General features: G+C 43.9%; 2 protein-coding genes and 1 long non-coding RNA gene across 4 annotated transcripts; 1 reads left to right on the top strand and 2 right to left on the bottom strand.

The window, feature by feature from the left end:
• Window positions 1–871: 871 nt before the first annotated feature.
• LOC106048010 (keratin, type I cytoskeletal 13-like) lies at window positions 872–6,864 on the bottom strand. 2 transcript variants are annotated; one of them, XM_066981674.1, is made up of 9 exons: window positions 6,020–6,864; window positions 5,148–5,230; window positions 4,542–4,698; window positions 3,752–3,913; window positions 3,280–3,405; window positions 2,827–3,053; window positions 1,980–2,050; window positions 1,683–1,874; window positions 872–1,228 (listed from the first exon to the last, which is right to left on the bottom strand). In XM_066981674.1, the coding sequence occupies exons 1-9, from the start codon at window positions 6,800–6,802 to the stop codon at window positions 1,203–1,205; spliced, it is 1,827 nt and encodes a 608-aa protein (XP_066837775.1). In that variant the 5' UTR covers window positions 6,803–6,864; the 3' UTR covers window positions 872–1,202. The 2 variants fall into 2 exon arrangements, with proteins under 2 accessions (XP_066837775.1, XP_066837776.1); XM_066981675.1 differs by having other exon boundaries at window positions 1,683–1,884; window positions 2,002–2,050.
• Window positions 6,682–17,845, top strand: LOC136786796 (uncharacterized). Its single transcript, XR_010826267.1, has 2 exons — window positions 6,682–6,820; window positions 10,460–17,845. It is a non-coding gene; the product is annotated as an uncharacterized lncRNA (long non-coding RNA).
• LOC106048012 (keratin, type I cytoskeletal 13-like) lies at window positions 13,559–19,712 on the bottom strand. Its single transcript, XM_048053183.2, has 9 exons — window positions 18,927–19,712; window positions 18,230–18,312; window positions 17,476–17,632; window positions 16,919–17,080; window positions 16,287–16,412; window positions 15,850–16,076; window positions 14,975–15,291; window positions 14,365–14,466; window positions 13,559–13,862 (listed from the first exon to the last, which is right to left on the bottom strand). Exons 1-9 carry the CDS (start codon window positions 19,641–19,643, stop codon window positions 13,843–13,845), a joined length of 1,911 nt encoding a protein of 636 aa, XP_047909140.2. The 5' UTR covers window positions 19,644–19,712; the 3' UTR covers window positions 13,559–13,842.
• Window positions 19,713–20,270: the final 558 nt, after the last annotated feature.

Here is a 20,270-nt window from a genome sequence, read left to right as displayed (position 1 = left end):
GTCGTTTTGTCAGCCAAGTCCCTGGAAATGGTCTTATCCCAGGGGGTGGGCTACAGTGAAACAAGCTAGCTTTGTTTTTATGAACAAAATTGTCCCAGTCACTGGAGAAAGCTATACTGTAAGTTCTTTGAAGTACTGAATATAAGGAAGCATAGCGCACGTTTAGCTGGACAGAAGCAAATGCAGCTTCCAGAGAGAGCTAACGACGAGAGGGTGCTTTGTGGTGCTTGGTTTGTTGGGCTGCTCTGAGCTGTTTTGCAATCTGGAGTCAGGAAAGATTTCAGGGAACAGCTGGATGAAGTTGAAAGAGTTTATGTTAATTTTCTTCACTGTACAGATCTTCTTATATCTAAAAATAAACATTCCAGTTACTTTCATGCCTACTTCATTTGACGCAGGTAGGACCCAAATGTTGTGGTTAATATATAGCATTTTATGGAGTGGAACTTGGTAAAGATCCTTTAAATTATGTTCCCCTTCTTCCTCTTTTTCCCTTCTGTTCAAAAACAGATCGCTAGTTTGTGCATTTCTAGTTTAAACTGATGAGTGTCAGATAAGTTTTTGTGAACTACAAATTGAAATATTGCTTTCATTCCACAGTCACAGTTCTGTGATCGTTCATTTCTCTTTGTGTTTCAGCTCCACAGGAGTATCAGGCACATTATTAAAAAACAAAGGTGTAGCAGGATGCTGTAGAAGATTATGATCTGCCCTGAGTGCTCAGAAATTGAGCTTTAACTCTAAATTTCATTATCAGCTGTTGTAATGTATCATCAGACTTTCTGCCTGGAGGCAGTTGTTGGCTTGGCTTTGTACTTTCGTTTTAAGTGTTTATACTTGCAGAATGGGAAAAAAAATCGTAGAGACAAGATTCTGGTTGCATCAGACAGAAATGAAATTTTATTAGCGACATTTTCCTGATACAGAACAACACAAGTAACAAACTGGTTGAATCTGTAAAGCAAGAAGTTCAAGTGCAAATGATTGAACCCACAAAGCATTCTAGGTAGAAGAAGCACATAGCATGCGTGGCAGGTGGTCCATCTGAGTCGTTCAGACGGGTCTTTTTGGATAGATGGCATCAGCAGCACTGAGGAACCGTGAGGAGCATCTCTCTTTCCTCAGGAGCGGGGGGAATGCAGAGGATTTGGGCCAATTTCTGTTTGAAACGTCTTGCGCTGTAGGATCCTCAGGGTGTGTCCTTAGTCAAAAGATTTTCTTGCATAACCTGTGTAGAGATAAAGAAAGCATTAATTTCTTCAGTACTGGCACCCAATCTGAGGCACCAATATGTACCAGGCAGAAAAGAAGCTTGATTATGTGATAGATGACCGTGAGCTGTTCCAGAAGCATAAAGGGGAACTTTGCCACAGTACGAAAGCAACATTTTTAGGGGCTTCTGCAACGAATTAGAGAGATGAGGAAAACCAGCTGGAGTTTTAACTACATGCTATGGCGATACCATCCACGAGATTGAATAGAAATCGAATGTGTGTATCTTAAGTAGGGTTGGTCCTTCACATACAAATACAAAAGAATTTTTAATAAAAGTAAAACCAGCACTTTCCAGAAGTGCTTGTTTATCCTCAGCGCTGTTTGCCCTCAGGAGAAGATGGTGATATGGTGTATAAATTGGTAAGGATGGGACTGCGAGAGCACCGTGTCCGTGTAACAGTTCTCACCTTGGCTTTCACCACTGCCCCTGCAGGCCTGAGACTGGGAAGATGAAGAGTAGGAGTGGGAGCTGCTGACACCGCCTGAGATCCTTCCTCCTCCGCTTCCTCCTCCAATAACACCGCCGCAGCTTCCTCCGCTTCCTCCTCCTATTCCTCCACTGATTCCTCCACTTCCCATTCCTCCGCTTACTATTCCTCCTCCCATTCCGCTGCTAGAAGAGCTAACACCTCCATAGCCACCGCTTATGCTACCACTCCCTCCTCTTCCTCCTCCAGAATAGCTACCACCTCCTATTCTGCCACCTCCCATTCCTCCTCCCATTCCTCCTCCCATTCCTCCTCCCATTCCACCTCCCATTCCTCCTGCTGGGACTCTGTGAAGAGAGAGAAAGAAAAAAAAGTTAATCAACTGCATTTTTGATCTCAGAAGGAAACCTACCTACAAGCACTGCACCCAGGCCTGTCTGTACTTTGCCTTTTCAGAACCTCACACAGATCAGAAAGACAACTGATGCGGTGCCAAAAATCAACCTCCCTTTCAATTTAAGCTTGAACATAGGAGTTTCGGCTTTTTCCACATACTACTCATAAACTTCTTGCAAGATTTAGCGCTGCTGCTTTATCAGTTGCACTAGTGCATGGATCACTGTCCTCCAAACTGGAAAGACAGCACATGAAGCTTCAGCTGTTCTTTCAGGCACCGTGTTTGACCAGAAGCGAGCTCACTGTGTAAGGGAAACCAGAAGAGCCTGAGCTTCCATGGAATCACACCCTGAGACTTTTATGGAAATCATCATTTTTCTGGTTCCATTTTTTTCAAAGTGACTTCCCTTTGTTGAATTCCTGGCTTTTTCTGGAATCGGTAAAAGTAAGGCCATGTACATGGGTTTCCTTTTCCTTATCCAGCTCAAAATTGGTAGTTCAGAATTTCTGCACTAATATTTCATCACGTAATTTCAATTCTGAATAGACTTGCCAAGAAATTTATAATACCTCAAACCTGGGAGGTGATTGGTCAAGATAGCTGAATTAGCCCCATTTCAGTACAAAACCTGCTTTGCAAGTCTAAACTGTTCATTTACCGTCTTTGTGACTAATTAGGCAGCCCTGGGTTTCACATAATGCTGTGTTCTTTTGTCAGTGTACATACACAAGGTCTTGCTGTCCTTCCTCGAGCAGTGCGCGGTACTGAGCGATCTCCTGTTCCAGGCGGGTCTTGATGCCCAGCAGCATCTTGTACTCTTCGTTCTGGCTCTCCATCTCGCAGCGGATGCTGGCCAGCTCCTCCTCCAAGGGGCCGATCATGCTCTGGATCTGCTGCAGCTGCATGTTGTAGCGACGTTCCGTGTCTTCCAGGTTGGATTGCAAAGAGTCTATCTGCAAACGGAAGAAAAAATGCAGTGGTTACGGGAATGTGGCAAGTCTAACTCGTTTTGGTGGAGAAATAGAAGATCTACACAAAACAGAGAAAAGCGTGTCTTTGATGATGAAGTAATCCAGCAGCCCATTCTCTACAGATGGAGTAAATTCTAGGCATAACCAATCTCTGTTTATTCTGGTGGCACATACAGCCTGTGTCACGGAAGCAAACACCTTTACTTACCATGCTGATTTGCGACTGCAGCTCGATTTCCAGGCTCTGATATTCACGTCTAAGCTCAGAGATCTGTTGGTTGCTTGATTGTATCTCCTGGCCGCTTGAGTGGACTTGTTGGTTAACTTCTTCCATCTAAAAAATACACATATAAAATTGGGGTATTTCTAATTATAAGAAAACATTGTGGGGGTATCATAACAGCATTTAGAAAGCAATGAATATGTGTAAAGGAAGATGTAATGTAAACGGTCTGTGTATATTTCCCACGTGCCAGTCCACTAACCCACACCAACCCTCTGTGTAATTCACCTTGCTGCCAGAACACACACGTTTTCACATGTAATACTCCAGAACTGACTTGTTACAGGAAATTGCTTAAAATCATTTAAAATGAATGTCCCTTAGTTAATGCATGAGGACATCCAGTCCTTCCAATTCTGTGTGAAAGATGTAGTAACTAAAAAACCTTGTACTTTACCTTGGTTTCATACCAGCTTTCCACCTCTTTCCGGTTGTTCTCAATAAGCCGTTCATATTCACAACGCATTTCATTCAATTTTTCCATCAGATTAATACCAGGAGTGGCATTGACCTCCACGCTGACATCACCACCAGATTGTGTTTGCAGTCCTTTCATTTCCTGCAAAACACAAAAAAACCCCACTGGATTAAAAAAAAAAAGTTGTAAGAAAGGAGAAATGTTATAGTTTCAAATAAAGAAAGGGACACAAGTCCTCACAGATCCATATCACTCCTTCATCTGCCCTTGTTGTGAAAGAAAGCAGTTTTGCCATTCCCAAGCTAAACTTCACAGTGAGCAGTAGCCAGGCACCACATACTCCTTGATCCTGAATTTTTCTCTTCAGGATGATAAGGAATTCTGTGCAACATGCTCTTTGTGAAAATCCTGCTGTGTATTGTTCTTCTCAATGGGAAACAGCATTGCAGACAATATGAATATTTCCTTTGACTCCTCCATATATCCTATCCAATTATCCTTCCATGATTTCAGCAAGAAAATTGTGCCTGGTACTGAAAGCCATTCATTTCCCCGACCCCATTTTGCCACACATTGACCTAGGTGTCTGCTTACATCAGTTTCAGGCAGCCGTGGCTGCTGCATACCCCTGCAAATCAAAGCCAGATTGGGTCAAGTTGGATGATCAAAGCCAGCCGGATCTGGTTACTGCTAGCAGAAGAAATACACAGGAAATTCTCTGAGGGTTGGGTTTTCATTAGTTATTAATTTAAAGTGCAGAGAAATTTACCTCCTCGTGGTTCTTCTTCAGATAGATCAGTTCTTCTTTAAGGGATTCAAACTGTGTCTCCAAGTCAGACCTGGCTAGAGTCAGTTGATCCAGAAGTGGACGTAATCCATTAATGTCGCTTGCCACACTCTGGTGGAGAGTGTATTCAGTTTCATACCTAAATCACAGACGAGAAAGATTGTAAAGCTGCTGCCAGAGCTCTCTGTTGTCTTGCTTATGAACAGTTCCCACCAGTACATCTTTGGTTGCTAGTCCCATCGTTTAGTTCTTAAAGGACCTAATTCTCTTTCCATCTACAATAGGTTTGTTTGATTTCAGTAGAATTACTCTGTGGGATTTGTATGATGAGGGTTATGCTTATAAATCTACGAGCAAAGGTGGAGAAACACAGAATGTAGTCCTTTAAACAGCACTCCTCAGCAACTTCTCTGAAGCAAAATAGCAATGAAAAGCCCTTAAAGTCATTCTCACAATGCTCTTCCCAACAATTCTCTAGTCTGTTGTTGGAGCCAAGACATTGCAGTATCTACAACAGGAGAGTGGCAATGCAAATTCATGGTGGTAAAGGTAGGGAAGATGGCATGAGACAGGAAGGGAAAGACTCACTTCAGTCTGAAGTCATCCACAGTCATCCTGGTGTTGTCAATGTCAAGAAGGATCTTGTTGAGGTCCACATTTGCACCAACAATCTGGAAGGGAGAGGGCAGATGTTAATCAGGCAGCTGTCTTTGCAGTCTGACACACAGATAGGAAAAAAATACCTGTGCTTTAACACATTTCAGAATATCTTTGTAACCCTGACTAGTGCTGCAGGTGCTACACAGAGAAGTTTATTGTCCCCAACCAAGAGAGTGCCTTTGTATAACATCAGCACTGGTTGGTGCCTTTGCTGTCAATTTTGGTTTACAAATATCCATCAAAAGTGCAATACCTTGCTGGAAAGAATAATAAAATAAGCTCACCGTACTCCCAAAACAGTGGGAAAACATTACGCTTGCATCTGGCAGCAACAATATTCATGTAGGAGAGTAAAAAATGGCTGAGAGCTAGGGTTAGACTAAATGCAGTGGCCCACATGTTAGCTCATCCTGTATATTCACAAAAAGATTCAGTTTATCTGGCCACTGGTAACACAACGTAAGCAAGCACTGATTCTATCTTCCATTTGAGAGAGTGAAGAGCAAATGAACAAGGGCACTGCATTGAAGGAAGGGGACAGGCCCCCTCATGGGAGCACTAATAATGGCCTCCTGTTGCACCAAAGGATGCTACATGTGCCAAATAAAAGTGTGCCAGAGCACCCGTATCAACCAGAGCAAAGCAAAACTGGTAATCAGGCTTGGTCATCACACCAGGATGCTCCTGGTTAAAGCAAACCAAGGAATACATTGCCCCAAATAGGAAAATGGTGCCGTAGCAGGCAAGTGCCAGACCTTTCTCATGAGAAGCTGCCCAAAGTTAGTCAAATTGCATCATACCTGGTTTTGCAGTTCTTCAATTGTTCTGTAATATTGGCTGTAGTCCCTGGTACCGGTGGGACCTTGCTTTTGATACCACTCCCTGATCAGACGTTCAAGGTGAGCATTTTCTTCCTCCAAGCCTCGGACTTTATCCATATAAGAAGCCAGGCGGTCATTCAGGTTCTGCATGGTCAGCTTCTCGTTCGTGGAGAGCAGCCCGGAATCTTCACCGAAACCCATTCCACCGAAACTACCTCCACCATAGTTGCCACCACCAAAGCTGCCACCACCGAAGCCACCGCTGCCACCACCAAAGCCACCACTGCCACCACCAAAGCCACCGCTGCCCCCGAAGCCACTAAATCCACCTCCGCTATATCCACAACCTCCAAAACTGCCTCCGCTCATGCTACCTCCATAACCACCTCCCATTCCCCCAAAACCACCTCCACATGATCCAAATCCTCCTCCCATACTTCCACCCATTCCTCCTCCGTAGCTGCCGCTGCTCATTCTCCCACCATAGCTACTGCGGCCAATCCTTCCGCAACTGCCGCTGCTAAATCCCCCTCCATAGCTGCTCCTGGAGCCTCCTCCACCAAAGCTTCTCCCAGAAAAGCCTCCGCTTCCTCCAGAAGAGGTGTATCTTCTAGTGGAGACCGAGGAGTATCCACCAGACTTGCGTATCCCGCAGCTGCTGCCCCCTCCACCACCTCCGCTGCTGCATCCTCCACCACCACCACCACCACTACCACCACTAATCTTAATGATGCTAGATGAAGATTTAGTGCCACAGCTCATCGTGACAGCAGGTAGGAGGTAAGCCACAAGCCCAAATCTAGGTGCACAGCCCGATAAGATTCAGGACTGTAGATTTTCATCCCCAGCTCTCTCTATTTATACTTTTGACAGTGGGTGTCACCATCAGGGAGTTTCCTTCTCCCAGGGCATTTACCAGCCTTGTTGTTTGTGCCAAGAATAATTTGCTGAACAATATTTTTGTGCTCCTATCTCAGGCAATCTGGCCTATTGCTGGGTTTATGGTATTTATTTAAGACCAAACTTTTCACTTTCTTTGGGTGGCATTCTCTTCACGTAGCTTTTCTGGAACAGGTAGCCTGATGCAACCTGGATCTGCTTTTCGATGCAAAAATCACCTTACCTGGGTCCTGCTGAAGCTAATGTTGGAATTGATGATGCTACACAAAGAGAATTGTTCTTGGTTCTTCCCTAAGAGAAAGAAGATGAAACCCAAATCTCTCATGTTAAGACTGTGCATTTATTTATTTCCTTATTCATCTGCATTCCTTGCTCAGATCTATGTAGCTACTGTTGTCAAAGACTTTCATAGCCTATGCATTTAAGATCTTTTATGCTGTTTATATTCTTTTTTTTTTTCCTGTATACATGATAATGCAAGAGTTTTATTAACAGGACTGTGTGACTTGTCTATTTAGATTGTCCAACTTGTGTATCTCTGCCCTCAGTGTGAGAGCATATTTAGTGACGAGAAATCTCTTTCAAGCAGTGCATTGGCATTCGTACTGAAAAATCAAAATTCTTCCTTTGTGAAGAAGGTGACAGGCCAGTGCACAAGATAGCTAAGTCCTCAAATTCAAAGAAAAAAATGTATTTTTTTTGCCCACCAAAAAGCTGTTGATCTAAAATAATAGGAAGATTAAGGATACTTTAATTATGCTATAAAGGCAATTGTAGCACAATTAGAAGCTTTATTAAGCCAGGCAATGACCTATAAACCACTGTGTGGAAAGACCTGTAAGGTTTAATATAAACAGCTCATTCTCCCTATTGTTTCTGTGTCATATGTTACAGAGCATAGAGTAATCGTGCGTGCTGCTTATGGCACGGAGATCCTCGAGGCTCTAAAATAGTACTGAGGGAAAAGTCAAAAGGTTTTTTATACAAATCAGTTGAAATCATGCTGTTGAGACCACAAAAGAAATGAAACCATTCTTCAGTCATGCACTGATCCCCAGAAGTTTACCCAAGATGGACCTCTAAGAGGTTTTCATCCTCAGCTGTTAGATTTGGTGCCAAAGCAGAGTATCTGAAGACAGAATTGCACGTTTCTGAAAAAGCTGTAAGAAGATCCTGAGTTTTGGCAAGTAGTGCTTGGTTCCAGGTGTCTGTCACCACCTCCAAAACTACATTTGCGTTGTAACGTTTCATCTTTGTCCAGAGTGAAAGCTCAATAAGTTGGTTCAAACACAAATCTCTTTTCCTCAGCATCCGCTTTGCTCTATTCTTACAATGCTTCCTTTGGGAGAAATTTACACCCTACTTTATAATAGAGCAGAGATTTCATTCGTGCAAACAGCCAGACCTTACTGACTGTACACAACAGCAAAGCCAGCAGCACCTTGGTCTTGCTGGAGATGGACCCCAAACGTTTGCACACAAAATGGGTAAATTTTTGCACTTTGGCTGGAAGAAAGTGTCTATTTTTCCAGCGACTGTTTCGCTGGATGTTACTGAAACTTCTTTATTGCCCTTCTTCCTCTCTGGTTAGTGATCTTCTCCTGGCTGTAAGGCATTCATGCAGTTTAGTTCTCCCCTACATATGGGGTGCGGGGAGCAAAGAAGGGGAAGTCTGAGGACCCGTTGTCTGCTGTGTGCTGCCCTTTTCTCGGCAGCTTCAGAAACGCCTGTTGTAGCTGGCAGATCAGTCCTTGCTTTCCAAAGGTGGCCTCGATTTAAAAATTCATTATGTATTGCTGCTTTTTACTGCTGTCAGTATCCATGTGCATATTTCTTCTACAAGCTCCATTTCTGCCCTTGCTGGTCTTTTTTTAACCATGAAATTAAGCATTATTTAACATTTTCTGACTGAATCCATCGTCCTGTCCTTCGTGCCGTGGTTTTGCCAACATTGCTGTATTGCTGCTTATGCAATCTCTTTCAAAAGCTTTCTGATCTTATCTTGCTGTTTTATACACTCAATGGCTCAAAGATGATGAAAGTTTTCAAGTAGCTGGCGATATGATAATATCTCCTGTTTCACAGCTGGAGGATGGTGGTGTCACCTCAGCAGCGTAAACACAGTTTCTGGGCTTCTGCTTGTTCTCTTATTGGTGACGAAAGATGTAGTTTACTAAGGCAAAGTGATTTTTGTTTTTAATTTTATTTTGCCCCTTTGTCTGGGTAGCGTGATTTTGGGCAGTGGGGGACCTTTTTCACAAATTCCACTACAGTAAGTAAAACTGATTGTCACATTCAATTTTCCATCACTGATTCTAGAGATAGTCCTTGCAGATGTTTCTCACAGACAAGCTAAAACAATCTATAGGTTTGTAAGGAGTAAAAAAATCTCTAAAATTATTGCAACAAGAGGAAGAACATTTGCCAAAAGAGTCTCTTAATCCGTTTATGTACTTTCTGAGAACATACATTGTTTTCTCTTTAATTTATACACTTTTTCTATACGTACTCATTCACTGCAGGGACTTGTCCGTACTGGAAGGTTATCCTGATAAGGTATCTTAATGTATGCTTGGAAAATACTTAAACAACAACAAAAACAAAAACAATGAAAGAAAAGAGAGAATGAGGGTGGAGAACTTTAGACAGCCTCAAAATTTCATTTTAGCTCTGTATTATCACTACTACTTATCTATGACGGAGGAGCACAAACAGAAGACCTGCCTTTAGACCTTTGGTAGCTTTTAAGTCACATGCTGGAAGGATGTTCCTTTTCTGTGTTGCAGTTATTTCATTTTTGTTACCAGTTTGATCTTAGTGACCTTTACAGAAATCCTGCTGGCTGTTAGGATCTGCTGTATTCTTTCGAGCTGAAAAATTTCCCCTGGGATGGCTTGTTTCTATCACAGTCACTGAGTTCTCAAAAATGCAGCCTGTCTCTTCAGACCCTAATGTTAAGTACCTGAAAAATACAGATGAACTGTGACTGTTTCATCTTCTTGTAAGGTTGCATACATTGTATTCCCTCCTGGTGTATTTTAACTTATTGATTATTAAATATTTAACTGAGTAAATATCTACAGATCAGAGCAGACCTGTTTTGTGGACAGAACAATTATTTTCTTTCTGAGCTCATGAGCTTTTAAACATTTTCGTTCTCTGACGCTTTCCATTACTGAGTTTTATGGATGATGTAAGGTTTAGAGTTTACTTAAGTACCTAATGGACCTGGCAATTTTAGGACCTCTTCTCACCTCTTTCCTATATATGATGCACAGCTTAATCCTTAAGGGTTTTGTGTTGCTGCAGCACCCGGTGTGCTATATAACATTCTTATTTCCAAGTCAGACCAGAACAAGGACATTTATTGCCACAGCTCCCAGCATTACTCAGCCTGCAGAGTACCTGGCTGTTTTGACACTGCGTACTGCTTCTCGTTGAGCTCAGCTCAGGCCACGTTTCAAGTACAGCTGACATTCTTTGACGCTCTCTCTCAGTTATTGTTTTCCTTTTGATCAGGCCTCCGTGATGCATATCAAAGAAGTGACGGCCCAGCATCAGAATGAAGACAAAGTCTGCTACTAAACACCATAAGTCAATGACTGCCCAAGCAATGTGTGTTCCCTCATCATGAAAGTGAACAAAAACCAACTGGACCTAAATGTTGAGATGGGTGGGCTCCAGAAAGACTTGCTCGTTTCTTCCTCCCCCCCAAGCAGTGCAGCGAAATGTCACATCTTGCTGTAGTAATTCTGGGCAGAACGTAGCTTTGTGCACTTGCACATGGGCTGACAGTCAATGCTGAACAAAAGAGAGATCAGCAAAATATATGCATAGGCAATTTTGAAAATTTCAAATTGCTTCTGTGCGTTCAAATGGACAAATGAATTGCTCTGGGAGCTCTGAAGCCAAACAGACAGGAGTGTGCGCCCACATTTATTTTTGCCTAAGGATGTTCTGAAGGTCTTGTTTCAACATGTACTGCAATTTTCCTTTCAGAGCACTAATAGGAACACCAGATAAGTATCTAAATTGCAACATTTTTTGCTCATAAAATTAAAGCTTATTATGCTGATTAATGCCTAACAAAATGCATACAAATAAAAATTGCAAGGCCATCCTCCCTAATCCTGATATTGCTGGAGTCCCGCTTTAAGCATGCCCTCAACTTCAACACCCGATGCTACGACACTTGTAGTTTTTACCCCTGGTTTGCAGTAGTTTTGGTTTCCTAGCTCTGTTCTGCCACATAAGTTTTTTTCATTGTTATTATTATTGTGAGCCTGTTCTCTCAGTAAGCGTATGTGCTTCTGTGATTCCGTGATATGTCAGTGCACCCGTAACCTAAATGCAGATTCTGTATAAGTAAAATGGAGAAAGGAAAGAATTCTTAACCACACACTTTCTTCCACTTTCTTGTAATGCCAGGAGCATTGTAAGAACACTGTTTTAAGACAGGTATAAATTTTAGTTAAGGAAGAAAATGGTATGGACAAGGCTGAGTAGTAAAAGTAGTAATAGTGATATTATACTATCTATCCTAATTACTCAGAATTTTTCCCTTATTTCTGTGTGTGATTATAATATACCAATGTAAGCACTCAAGCTAGCAGCAGAATTGCACAGCATGTTCCAAGACATCCCATCCATATGTTGCATGTTCATGCTGCAGTGTGGCTTTCCCAGGTACGGTGCTGAGCCCCACGCGTCCAACTCTTCAGGCTGCATTCTGCGCTGGTCCCACAAGGGCTGTATCGCTGGGGTTTCTTCTGCAGGGCTGGGTGCGTGGTAATTACATAAGTGGTAGTAAGAACGTGAAAAGGAAGCTGTGGTTTTGGAAAGAGGTGTAGGATCAAGGAGAGGGAGCTATCCGTAGTCCTCACAGCTGCTTCTACAGCGCAGAGCAGCACGTTGCTCCACGCAAGCGTCAGTAACCTCTCCAGTGCTGCTGTATGGCCACAGGTCAGGTGGGGGCTGTAAATCGCCCTATAAAAGCCGGGAAGCATGAGCTCAGCAGAGATGCCTTGGCTCTTGGAGGAGGTATGAGAAGCAGGGCTGCTCTCTTGAGACTATCATTTAATTCGGGCTGTTAGTTTATTATCCTGTCTAGTCGGGTGTAAGAAAGAAGTTGTCACAGCCTCCAACAGGTGGAAAAGGAGCAGAGCAAACAGGGAAGGTAGGTTTAGGGTTAGCTAGCAATATAGAGGCACATGGGATTTGATGCTGCAGAGGTTTTACAGTGAAGTGGGTGATTTTGCAGTCGGATGGAGTTGGGGGAATCCTTGCAGACAGGATCAGCATTGCCTCTTTGCATGTTAGATCAGAGATATCAATAAATGTTTATATATAAAGTAGTCCTTGATGAAGGTTGGCCACTTGCTCAGACACCCATAGCGGCAGTGGTCAGAAGAATTCTATTTTATTTTTATCAAGACTAGTCACATTGGCTGAGAGCCTGGTGTAAGGCAATGCAGTGAATCACTGGCACGTATCTGCCTACAACTCGGGCGTTCAGGATTCCCGTTCCCACGGTCTCCCACTCGATCGGCGTTTCTCAACCTCCTCCAGCAGGTGATGCCTCCCTCGGAGGGAAACAGCACAGCTCATGATTCCAGCGTCTTCTGCAAAACCAAGAGAGAAAACCCGATGCCAGTGATAATCCTATCTGGTTCCTTTTGTTTGTGTTCAAGGAGATGAATCAAGAAATGCAAAGGATAAAAAATGAATGAGTTAAAGAATTAAAGAATGGACAGGGCTGATGTGAGAAGCCCTCTGAGTTATTTTCAAGTGAAATTCCCCCCAGAGTTCATTTCAGCAGTTCAGCCCATGGAAGTTCTGGCACAGACCCCACACTTTAATTATCCTCGACAGAATTGAAAAGCCCTGTATGGGCAGAGGGAACCCTCTGGCCCATTAGCACCCATCCAGGGCATAAAAGAGGGATCCGTGGCTGTAATTAAAGCAAGGAGAAGAGGCTCGATCTCTATCTTCCAGAGCACCTTTAACCTGTGAGCCATCCCTCTGCTGTGAGGTCTGTAACCAGCCCCTAAAACTGGCTTGGGAATATTTTCCCTTGGACTTCTTTTTATTTCTCTCATCCTGCCAAGACACACTGGGTTTTGTAAAAGTACATCCTCAATGTGAATAGTTTGCCAGTCTTCACCTAAAATCGCTGTTCACTGTTATACAATAAAGATGCCCTGAAGTGGAAATACAGAGAAGAGGCCAGGTATTGCACAGCTCCCATGGCTGTGCTCATTAAAACCAGGCTGTGAATCCTTCTTTTGTGAGGCTGTACGCCCGCAATTTGGTTCCTACCCCAGCTTTATGAATTTATTTTACAGTGCAGATAGCTACTGCCACAAAGTAGAGTTAGGCTATTGCTGAACTTTGGACTCTGCTTATCTGATGTGAACCCGCGCAGGCAGCACTCAAAATGTGTTCGTTTGTAGTCTTCGGTGTTTTGCCCGGTTACTCTTAAACGGTGAATATGCCGCTGCAAACTTTTGGGTCTTTTGCATAATCTAATTGAGTTGTTATTGTGCACTCGTGTAGGGCTGACGTTTGTAACCGGTTCATATAAAGATGTGTGCTAAAAGAAATTGTGTCAGACACGGCTTTCTGGTTGCATCAGAGAGAAGTAAAGGTTTATTAGAGGATTTTTCTTTCCATAAGAATACCAATCACGGTAGAGATTAACTCAGGTAACAGTGATTAAGCACAGAAATTCAGATGGAAGAAGCAGGTGGGCCATCCAGAGAGTTCGGATGAGCCCACGGAGCGAACAGTGCTGAGTTACAGAGCTAGGGCTCGCCCTCGCTCTTCACAGAGGCGTGATCAGGTGTCCGGGTACGTTCTGCTTGGTCAGAAGGTCCTGCAGTGGGAGATGCCAGCTTTGCCCATCAGTGCTTCCTAAAACTCCCTGGGGAAAGGCGAAGGGAAGCAAGATTTTTTTTTAAGAAGTGTTACCTCATTCGACATTTTTAATCTTTTTGTTACTTTGTAATTATAGGCTGGGCAGTTCTCAATGGACTAGATTTTTCCCAGTGTCAGGCTTCGTATTTGTCCATGCATGCACATCTGCAGCTTTATCATGTTGAATACATGGGCCTGCTTCTGCTCCCCCCTCTGTAAGTGTAAATCAGGAGTCACTCTTGAAATTTAGAGCGGCTGTAGCAGTATAAATCTAATACAGATGGACTTAGAATCTGTATTTGTTTGTCTGGGTATTTACACCAATTCTTTAAAAATTAAAGTAGGATGGCACGTCATATATTTTAATCTTGCCTACCAAGGAGCACACACAGGACTGTTGCAAGTCAAGCAGAATGTTTGATCAAAGCTATCTAAAAATTAAGACTTTGGGCTCATTTTCAGTATTTTCAGGCTTTTGTTTGGGATGCTGTCAAGACCTGAATCCTTACCTGATCTTATAGTTTTTATGGCCTCGGACACTTCCTCCATTGTTGCTCCTCTCTCCAGCGTTTTATTCCCTTCCAGGCAGAGCTTCAGGTTTTCAGCATCTCCTGGAACCACAGCCATGAAATCAGACATGGAAAAGACCTTTTGTCACTCCCCATCTTCTGCTGCTTTAGGACTTTGGCAGCTAATGCTCCTTTCATTTTAAATATCATGAGTGTTGCAGCTATTTTACTCTGCTTTAATCATGTTGCTCTCTTAATACCCATTACATTTCTAACATTTGGCTTCATTCTGATACTACTGACTTCTCTGGTTCCCTGTATGCTTTCAGTTGGGCTTTAGTTTTCCTTTTCCTCCTTTGTTTCCTCCTACACATCCTCTGATGAAGCTCTTCATAACATCCTTTACACTTGAGTCACTTGTGAAAATGCCACCATGTTCACTGTGTTACTGTTTAAGAACAAATGTCGGAGTGTACTTAAAACATGATGGTGAAAGAAACAGCAAAAATGTCTCCAGGTTTCCAAATGTGGAAGGATGTTGTCAAAGCTGTCACTGCTGTTTCGAGGGAGAAGTTAATGGAAGGTTGTACACTTTTATTCCAGTTCTTACCTTGGCTTTCACAAGATTTGCCAGAGTGGGAGTGGGAAGACGACGAGTGAGAGTGGCAGGATTTTCCCCCTCCTCCTCCTCCTCCACCTCCTCCACCTGAAATTCTTCCACAGCCTCCCCCTCCAGCTCCTCCTCCACTCCCTCCTCCGCCGCCTCCAGAAGCTTTTCCGCAGGATCCTCCACTTCTTCCTCCACTGCTTCCTCCACCTGAGGACCAGCTGCTTCCTCCTCCACTGCTTCCTCTCCCAGAAGACCAGCTAATTCCTCCGTGGCCCCCTCCTCCTGAGGATCCGCCACCAGCTCCTCCCTGTGACGAGCTGTAAGGAAGGAACAACACACAAACACAATTTATAGCAGCAGGACTGAGGTCCGGCATCCTCGTGACTTTATCGAGGCCACTTTTGGACTTTTCTCTATGGCTGAGAAAGCACTACTATGTGAAACGTGTTCTAGACAACTGCTTTTAAACATCCCTAAGTAAGAACAAACTAACTGATCTGCACAGAAGAAGAAAAAGGAGGAGAATGAATGGCTTTAGCTGTCTTTCAAGCATCAAAAATTTGTACTTTGAGTTATTCTCTTGCTTGTCTTTCATTTTCATATATAACTTAATAGTTCCTGATTGTACTTAGGGGTACAGAAGGCAAATAATAGTTTTAAATACTTTTCTGCATGTTTTTGTCCAGTTCACTATAAGTATAGAACAATACAGCTTTGTGCACTGCCAGCTAAGCTGTAGATTCAGTATAAATTCTTGTGGTTGTAGTAAATATCCTGACGATGAATCAGTTGCACTGGTTCCTAATATAAATATTATTACTGTCATCTCCACCTGTTGGCAGAGATGGCATGTTAATTAATCTGAATGTGCGTACCCGATGCCATGCTGTCCCTCCTGCAGCAGTGCGCGGTACTGAGCGATCTCCTGTTCCAGACGGGTCTTGATGCCCAGCAGCATCTTGTACTCCTGGTTCTGGCTCTCCATCTCGCAGCGGATGCTGGCCAGCTCCTCCTCCAAGGGGCTGATCATGCTCTGGATTTGCTGCAGCTGCATGTTGTAGCGACGTTCCGTGTCTTCCAGGTTGGATTGCAAAGACCGTACCTGAGAATGAAAGAAAAAGTACGGTGTTTATGGAACTGTAGCAAGATGAGCCCTTCCTTATGCCCCAAACGAGAAAAATCTTTGATGGTGTCAAATGCGCCAAGCATCTTATTCTTTCCGCGTGGAGTGCTAGCTATAGCTCCAGAGAGCTGTATCTCCTGTGATTCCAGCAACTCGCATTTCAGAGGATCAGAAGCAATCGTTGCATACCATGCTGAGCTGAGACTGCAGCTCGATTTCCAGGCTCTGATAGTCACGTCTCAGTGCAGAGATCTGCTGGTTGCTTGATTCCAGTTCCTGACCACTTGAGTGGACTTGTTGACTCACTTCCTCCATCTGAAAAATGAAGATACATTCTTGGAGTTTTTTAGGTTTACTTACAATATGTCACCCATCAGAGGGATTCTACCATTTTTATCCTAAAAGCAATTGAATAAATGGGATTTGGGATTTTTCATCTACAGGAAGTTCTTACCAAAAGTTGGTGTTATTTTGCTTTTCTAATGTGAACATTCAAACCGTAATCTTTCTGGGATGCAGAAAAGATACCTAACCCCCTTTTGTAAGAGAGAAACATGGACTCGATGATCTTTGTGGGTCCCTTCCAACTCGGGATATTCTATGATTCCATGAGAAATGATAAGTTTTCATTCTATTGTACTGATTTCTACTTATATAAACTAAGGAAAATCTATGTGAATATTCTAGATGCTTTTGACAATGTTTATAATGAAATAAATCAAGATCACCTATTTCCTTACTGCAGTGACTGTTCAGATCAGCATGCCTGAGGAAAATTGCTTTTTGAAACATTCAGTTTCATTCAGTGCTCTGTCATTTACCTTGCTCTCATACCACCTTTCAACCTCTTCACGGTTTTTCTGAATAATATGTTCATATTCTTGTCTCATATCGTTCAGTTTCTTCAGCAGATCCTCTCCTGGAGCAGCATTGACCTCCACATTCACATCACCACCAGACTGGGTTTGCAGTGATTTAATTTCCTGCAGAGAAAACCCAGGCCCAAGGCAAACAAACAAAAAAAAACAAAAGGTGAAATTACATTGTGAAAGAGTTTTGGAGTCATTTAACTTCCTCTGAAGTCATAAACTATCCTGGAGCCAATCAACAATGTTTTGTTTTGTTTTTTTCTTGTTGCAATTATTCGGCCTTGACTTCCCAGACACTGCTTGTGGAGAGGGCCTGCGCTAAGAGATACCCTGGAAGAGCCCGGGCCTGGCACTGAGGCTGTCTCAGGCTGCCTCTTGCTGAGCTGCTGCACATTAGGAGAGCAGGGAAGGCTCTTTGGTGCAGCAAATGTCACCTGGGAAGCCTTTATTTCTGGTATTGGAAGTGTTCTTGTTTTCCCCTCCAGTTTGAGGAAGGATCCGGCTCTCACCTCCTCGTGGTTCTTCTTGAGGCTAATCATCTCCTCCTTCAGGGACTCAAATTGCATCTCCAGGTCAGACCTGCTCAGGGTCAGATTATCCAACAAGGGCCGCAGGGTGTTGATGTCAGCCTCCACGTTCTGCCGGAGCCCATACTCGGTCTCATACCTGCACCGAGGAGAAGGCAGAAACGTCAGCCCTAGTCTTGGGCTCTCAGTCCTTCTCCTGCCGACTTTGTTTACAAAAAGATCACGTATTGTGGTGTCGCAGTGCCTGCTTTTGTGCCTGTACTTTATAGCACACAGCATCTCTCAACCAGCAGAATTATGAAAGCTATTACTTAAAGTTTGATGTTAATATTAAACTTTAATGTGAAAATGTATTCCATAGTCTATTTCATCTTTTCTCTTTCTGTAGATTTTGTGTAGGCTTCTTGTGTCTGTTTCATTTGACTTTCAGTGAGAGATAATCACAATTTTTCTTCCCTTAAAAATAAAGCTTTTTTAAAGCTTTTCCCTAAACACATGTTTAAAAAAAATCATTCTTTGCTTCCACAGCCATGGGGAGTATTCCCATTCAAGACTGTTACAGGAGTAATGAAGAGTTTTGATGTCTTACAGAATATTTCACATGTGCTGTCATGGAGCCAGAAGGAACCCTAGGCTCTGTGGACTGATATTTCTGTGTTGAGTGAATTTCTGAGAGAAGGTTGGGGCAAGCAGGAGGGAGGAAGTCAGAGCCTGGAAAAGAGAAATTTGTATTTACTTTATCCTGAAGTCTTCTGCAGTCATCCTTGTGTTATCCAGGTCCAAAAGTATCTTGTTGGTTTCCACAGCCGCAATCACAAGCTAGAAGAGAAGAAGATATGCTGAGGACAATTTTCCCTGTGAATCTCTCAGGCTTGCACAAGAGACACACATAGGAACGTGATGTCGCAGGTGTCTGAGCATTTCCTACATAGAAGGGCCTAGAAAGGTCATCTACAGTGCAAAACAAAGAGGTACCGTTATGAAAATAGTATCAGAACTGCAAAAAAAAAACATGTTTGGGGAATGCAGGAGGGGTGTGAGGAGTCCAACCAAGAGGCTTGGAGCCATCACTGCAGCTGTGGCTCACCTGCCATGCCCACGGGCCAGGGGCTGTACTCAATCGTCAGACACTGCGCACCCCGCAGGGTAATTGTTGACGTTTTTCCTATGCTCTGAAACCCACTACAGGCATCTGAGAGCCCACACTCACTGCCAGCGAACTGGGGTGTGCCGTAGGGGCGTGCATTGTTTCTCCACTTTGGGCTGGAGACAGCTGGATGCATGCACAGAAGGCAGAGTTTCAAGCACACGAGGTACTTGCGGGGAGGCACTTAATGAATATAAAATACCCACGTTGGCTGCCTCAGAGATTTTTCTCAGTCACGAAAGTCCATCTGTTGCTTCTTAAGCTTCTGTGACGAAGAACATCCTACCTGATTTTGAAGGTCTTCGATTTCTCCGTAATAGTGACTGTAGTCCTTCCTACCGGTAGGGCCTTGCTTCTGGTACCACTCCCTGATTAACTGCTCAAGCTGAGCATTTTCCTTTTCCAAATTTCTGACCGTATCCAGATAGGAAGCCAGGCGGTCATTCAGGTTCTGCATGGTCAGCTTTTCGTCGTTGGACAGAATTCCCATGCTCCCTCCACCAAAGCCACCGCCGCCAAAGCTGCCACCACTGCCAAAGCTGCCTCCGCTGAAACCAGCACCACCTCCACCAAAGCTTCCTCCATAACCACCACCAAACCCGCTCCTGGCTGATCCGAAGCCTCCTCCCATGCTACCACGGCGCATTCCTCCTCCGTAACCACCACCGCTCATACCTCCGTAGCTGCCACCACTCATCCCCCCTCCAAAATATCCGCCCCCCCCTCCTCCTCTGCAGCTGCCGCCGCTCATTCCCCCTCCGTAACTGCAGTGCCTGATCCTTCCATAGCTCCCACCGCTCGCTGCCCCCCCGTAGCTGCTTCTGGAGCTTCCTCCACCACAACTGCCACCAGAAAACCTGCCGCCACCGCTTGTCCTAGCAGTGTATCTTCGTGTGGAGGCAGAGGAATACTTGCTGCCCCCTCCACCACCACCGCCGCTCGCACCGCCACCGCTGCTCCCTCGGTGGCAGCTTTTAGAGGTCTGCTTGGAGCCACAGCTCATCGTGGCAGCAGGGAAGGTTTCAGCTGGTTTTACAGTTGTTCTGGAATCATAGCTCCGAGTCCTGCCCTGCCTGGTCTGAATTTATACCTGAGACAGTGGGTGTCACCATCGAAGGGAGGACCTTGCCATGTGTATTCGCAAGCCGTGGCTTTCATGCCAAGAGTAATTTGCCAAAGGGGGATGTTTGACAGTGTCGGGAAGCTTAGCCCACACTCAGAGTGTTCCTGACCGTTTGTTTGTTAACACAAAACATGTAATTTCTATTGGGTGGCTCTGAATTAGGCAGATATTTTCAGTGATCTAGTCCACTGACTTACAGTAATCGGAGTTAAACTCATCCCACTCACCTCATCCCATTTGCATCTCGTTCAGCACAACAATAAACTGTCACAATATGAGACAGTGATGAATGTTGCTGTCTCAATTCTAACATGGTCGTTCCTCACGCTCTTTCCTCTTTCAGATATGTGTCAAGGAATGCCGGCTAATTCTCTGTGTGTAGGCAATATCTTAATACGTTCTGGTTTATGGGTATCTTATGCTGCGTGCTCCTTATTTTTAGTCTTTTGTTGCTTTTTGCCTTTTGAAAACATATCACAGGATGTATTTTGTAGGTACACTTGAACC

The sequence above is a fragment of the Anser cygnoides genome, chromosome 22, assembly GCF_040182565.1.
Source record: "Anser cygnoides isolate HZ-2024a breed goose chromosome 22, Taihu_goose_T2T_genome, whole genome shotgun sequence".
Lineage (NCBI taxonomy): Eukaryota > Metazoa > Chordata > Aves > Anseriformes > Anatidae > Anser > Anser cygnoides.
The sequence above is the reverse complement of the archived record's forward strand: the minus strand, read 5'-3'. Positions and strand labels throughout refer to the sequence as shown.

What these genes read in the sequence shown, in the direction of transcription:
- LOC106048012 (XM_048053183.2), bottom strand. Translation starts at nt 19,643, where the DNA reads ATGAGCTGTGGCTCCAAGCAGACCTCTAAAAGCTGCCACCGAGGGAGC. An exon ending in GCAGAAGACTTCAGGATAAA is followed by an intron (nt 17,633 to 18,229) that starts GTAAATACAAAT and finishes TCCTCGGTGCAG; the next exon opens with GTATGAGACCGAGTATGGGC. An exon ending in CATAAAAACTATAAGATCAG is followed by an intron (nt 13,863 to 14,364) that starts GTAAGGATTCAG and finishes GCCTTTCCCCAG; the next exon opens with GGAGTTTTAGGAAGCACTGA.
- LOC106048010 (XM_066981674.1), bottom strand. Translation starts at nt 6,802, where the DNA reads ATGAGCTGTGGCACTAAATCTTCATCTAGCATCATTAAGATTAGTGGT. An exon ending in TGAAGAAGAACCACGAGGAG is followed by an intron (nt 3,914 to 4,541) that starts GTAAATTTCTCT and finishes TGTGTTTTGCAG; the next exon opens with GAAATGAAAGGACTGCAAAC. An exon ending in TGCAGTCGCAAATCAGCATG is followed by an intron (nt 3,054 to 3,279) that starts GTAAGTAAAGGT and finishes TTCCGTTTGCAG; the next exon opens with ATAGACTCTTTGCAATCCAA.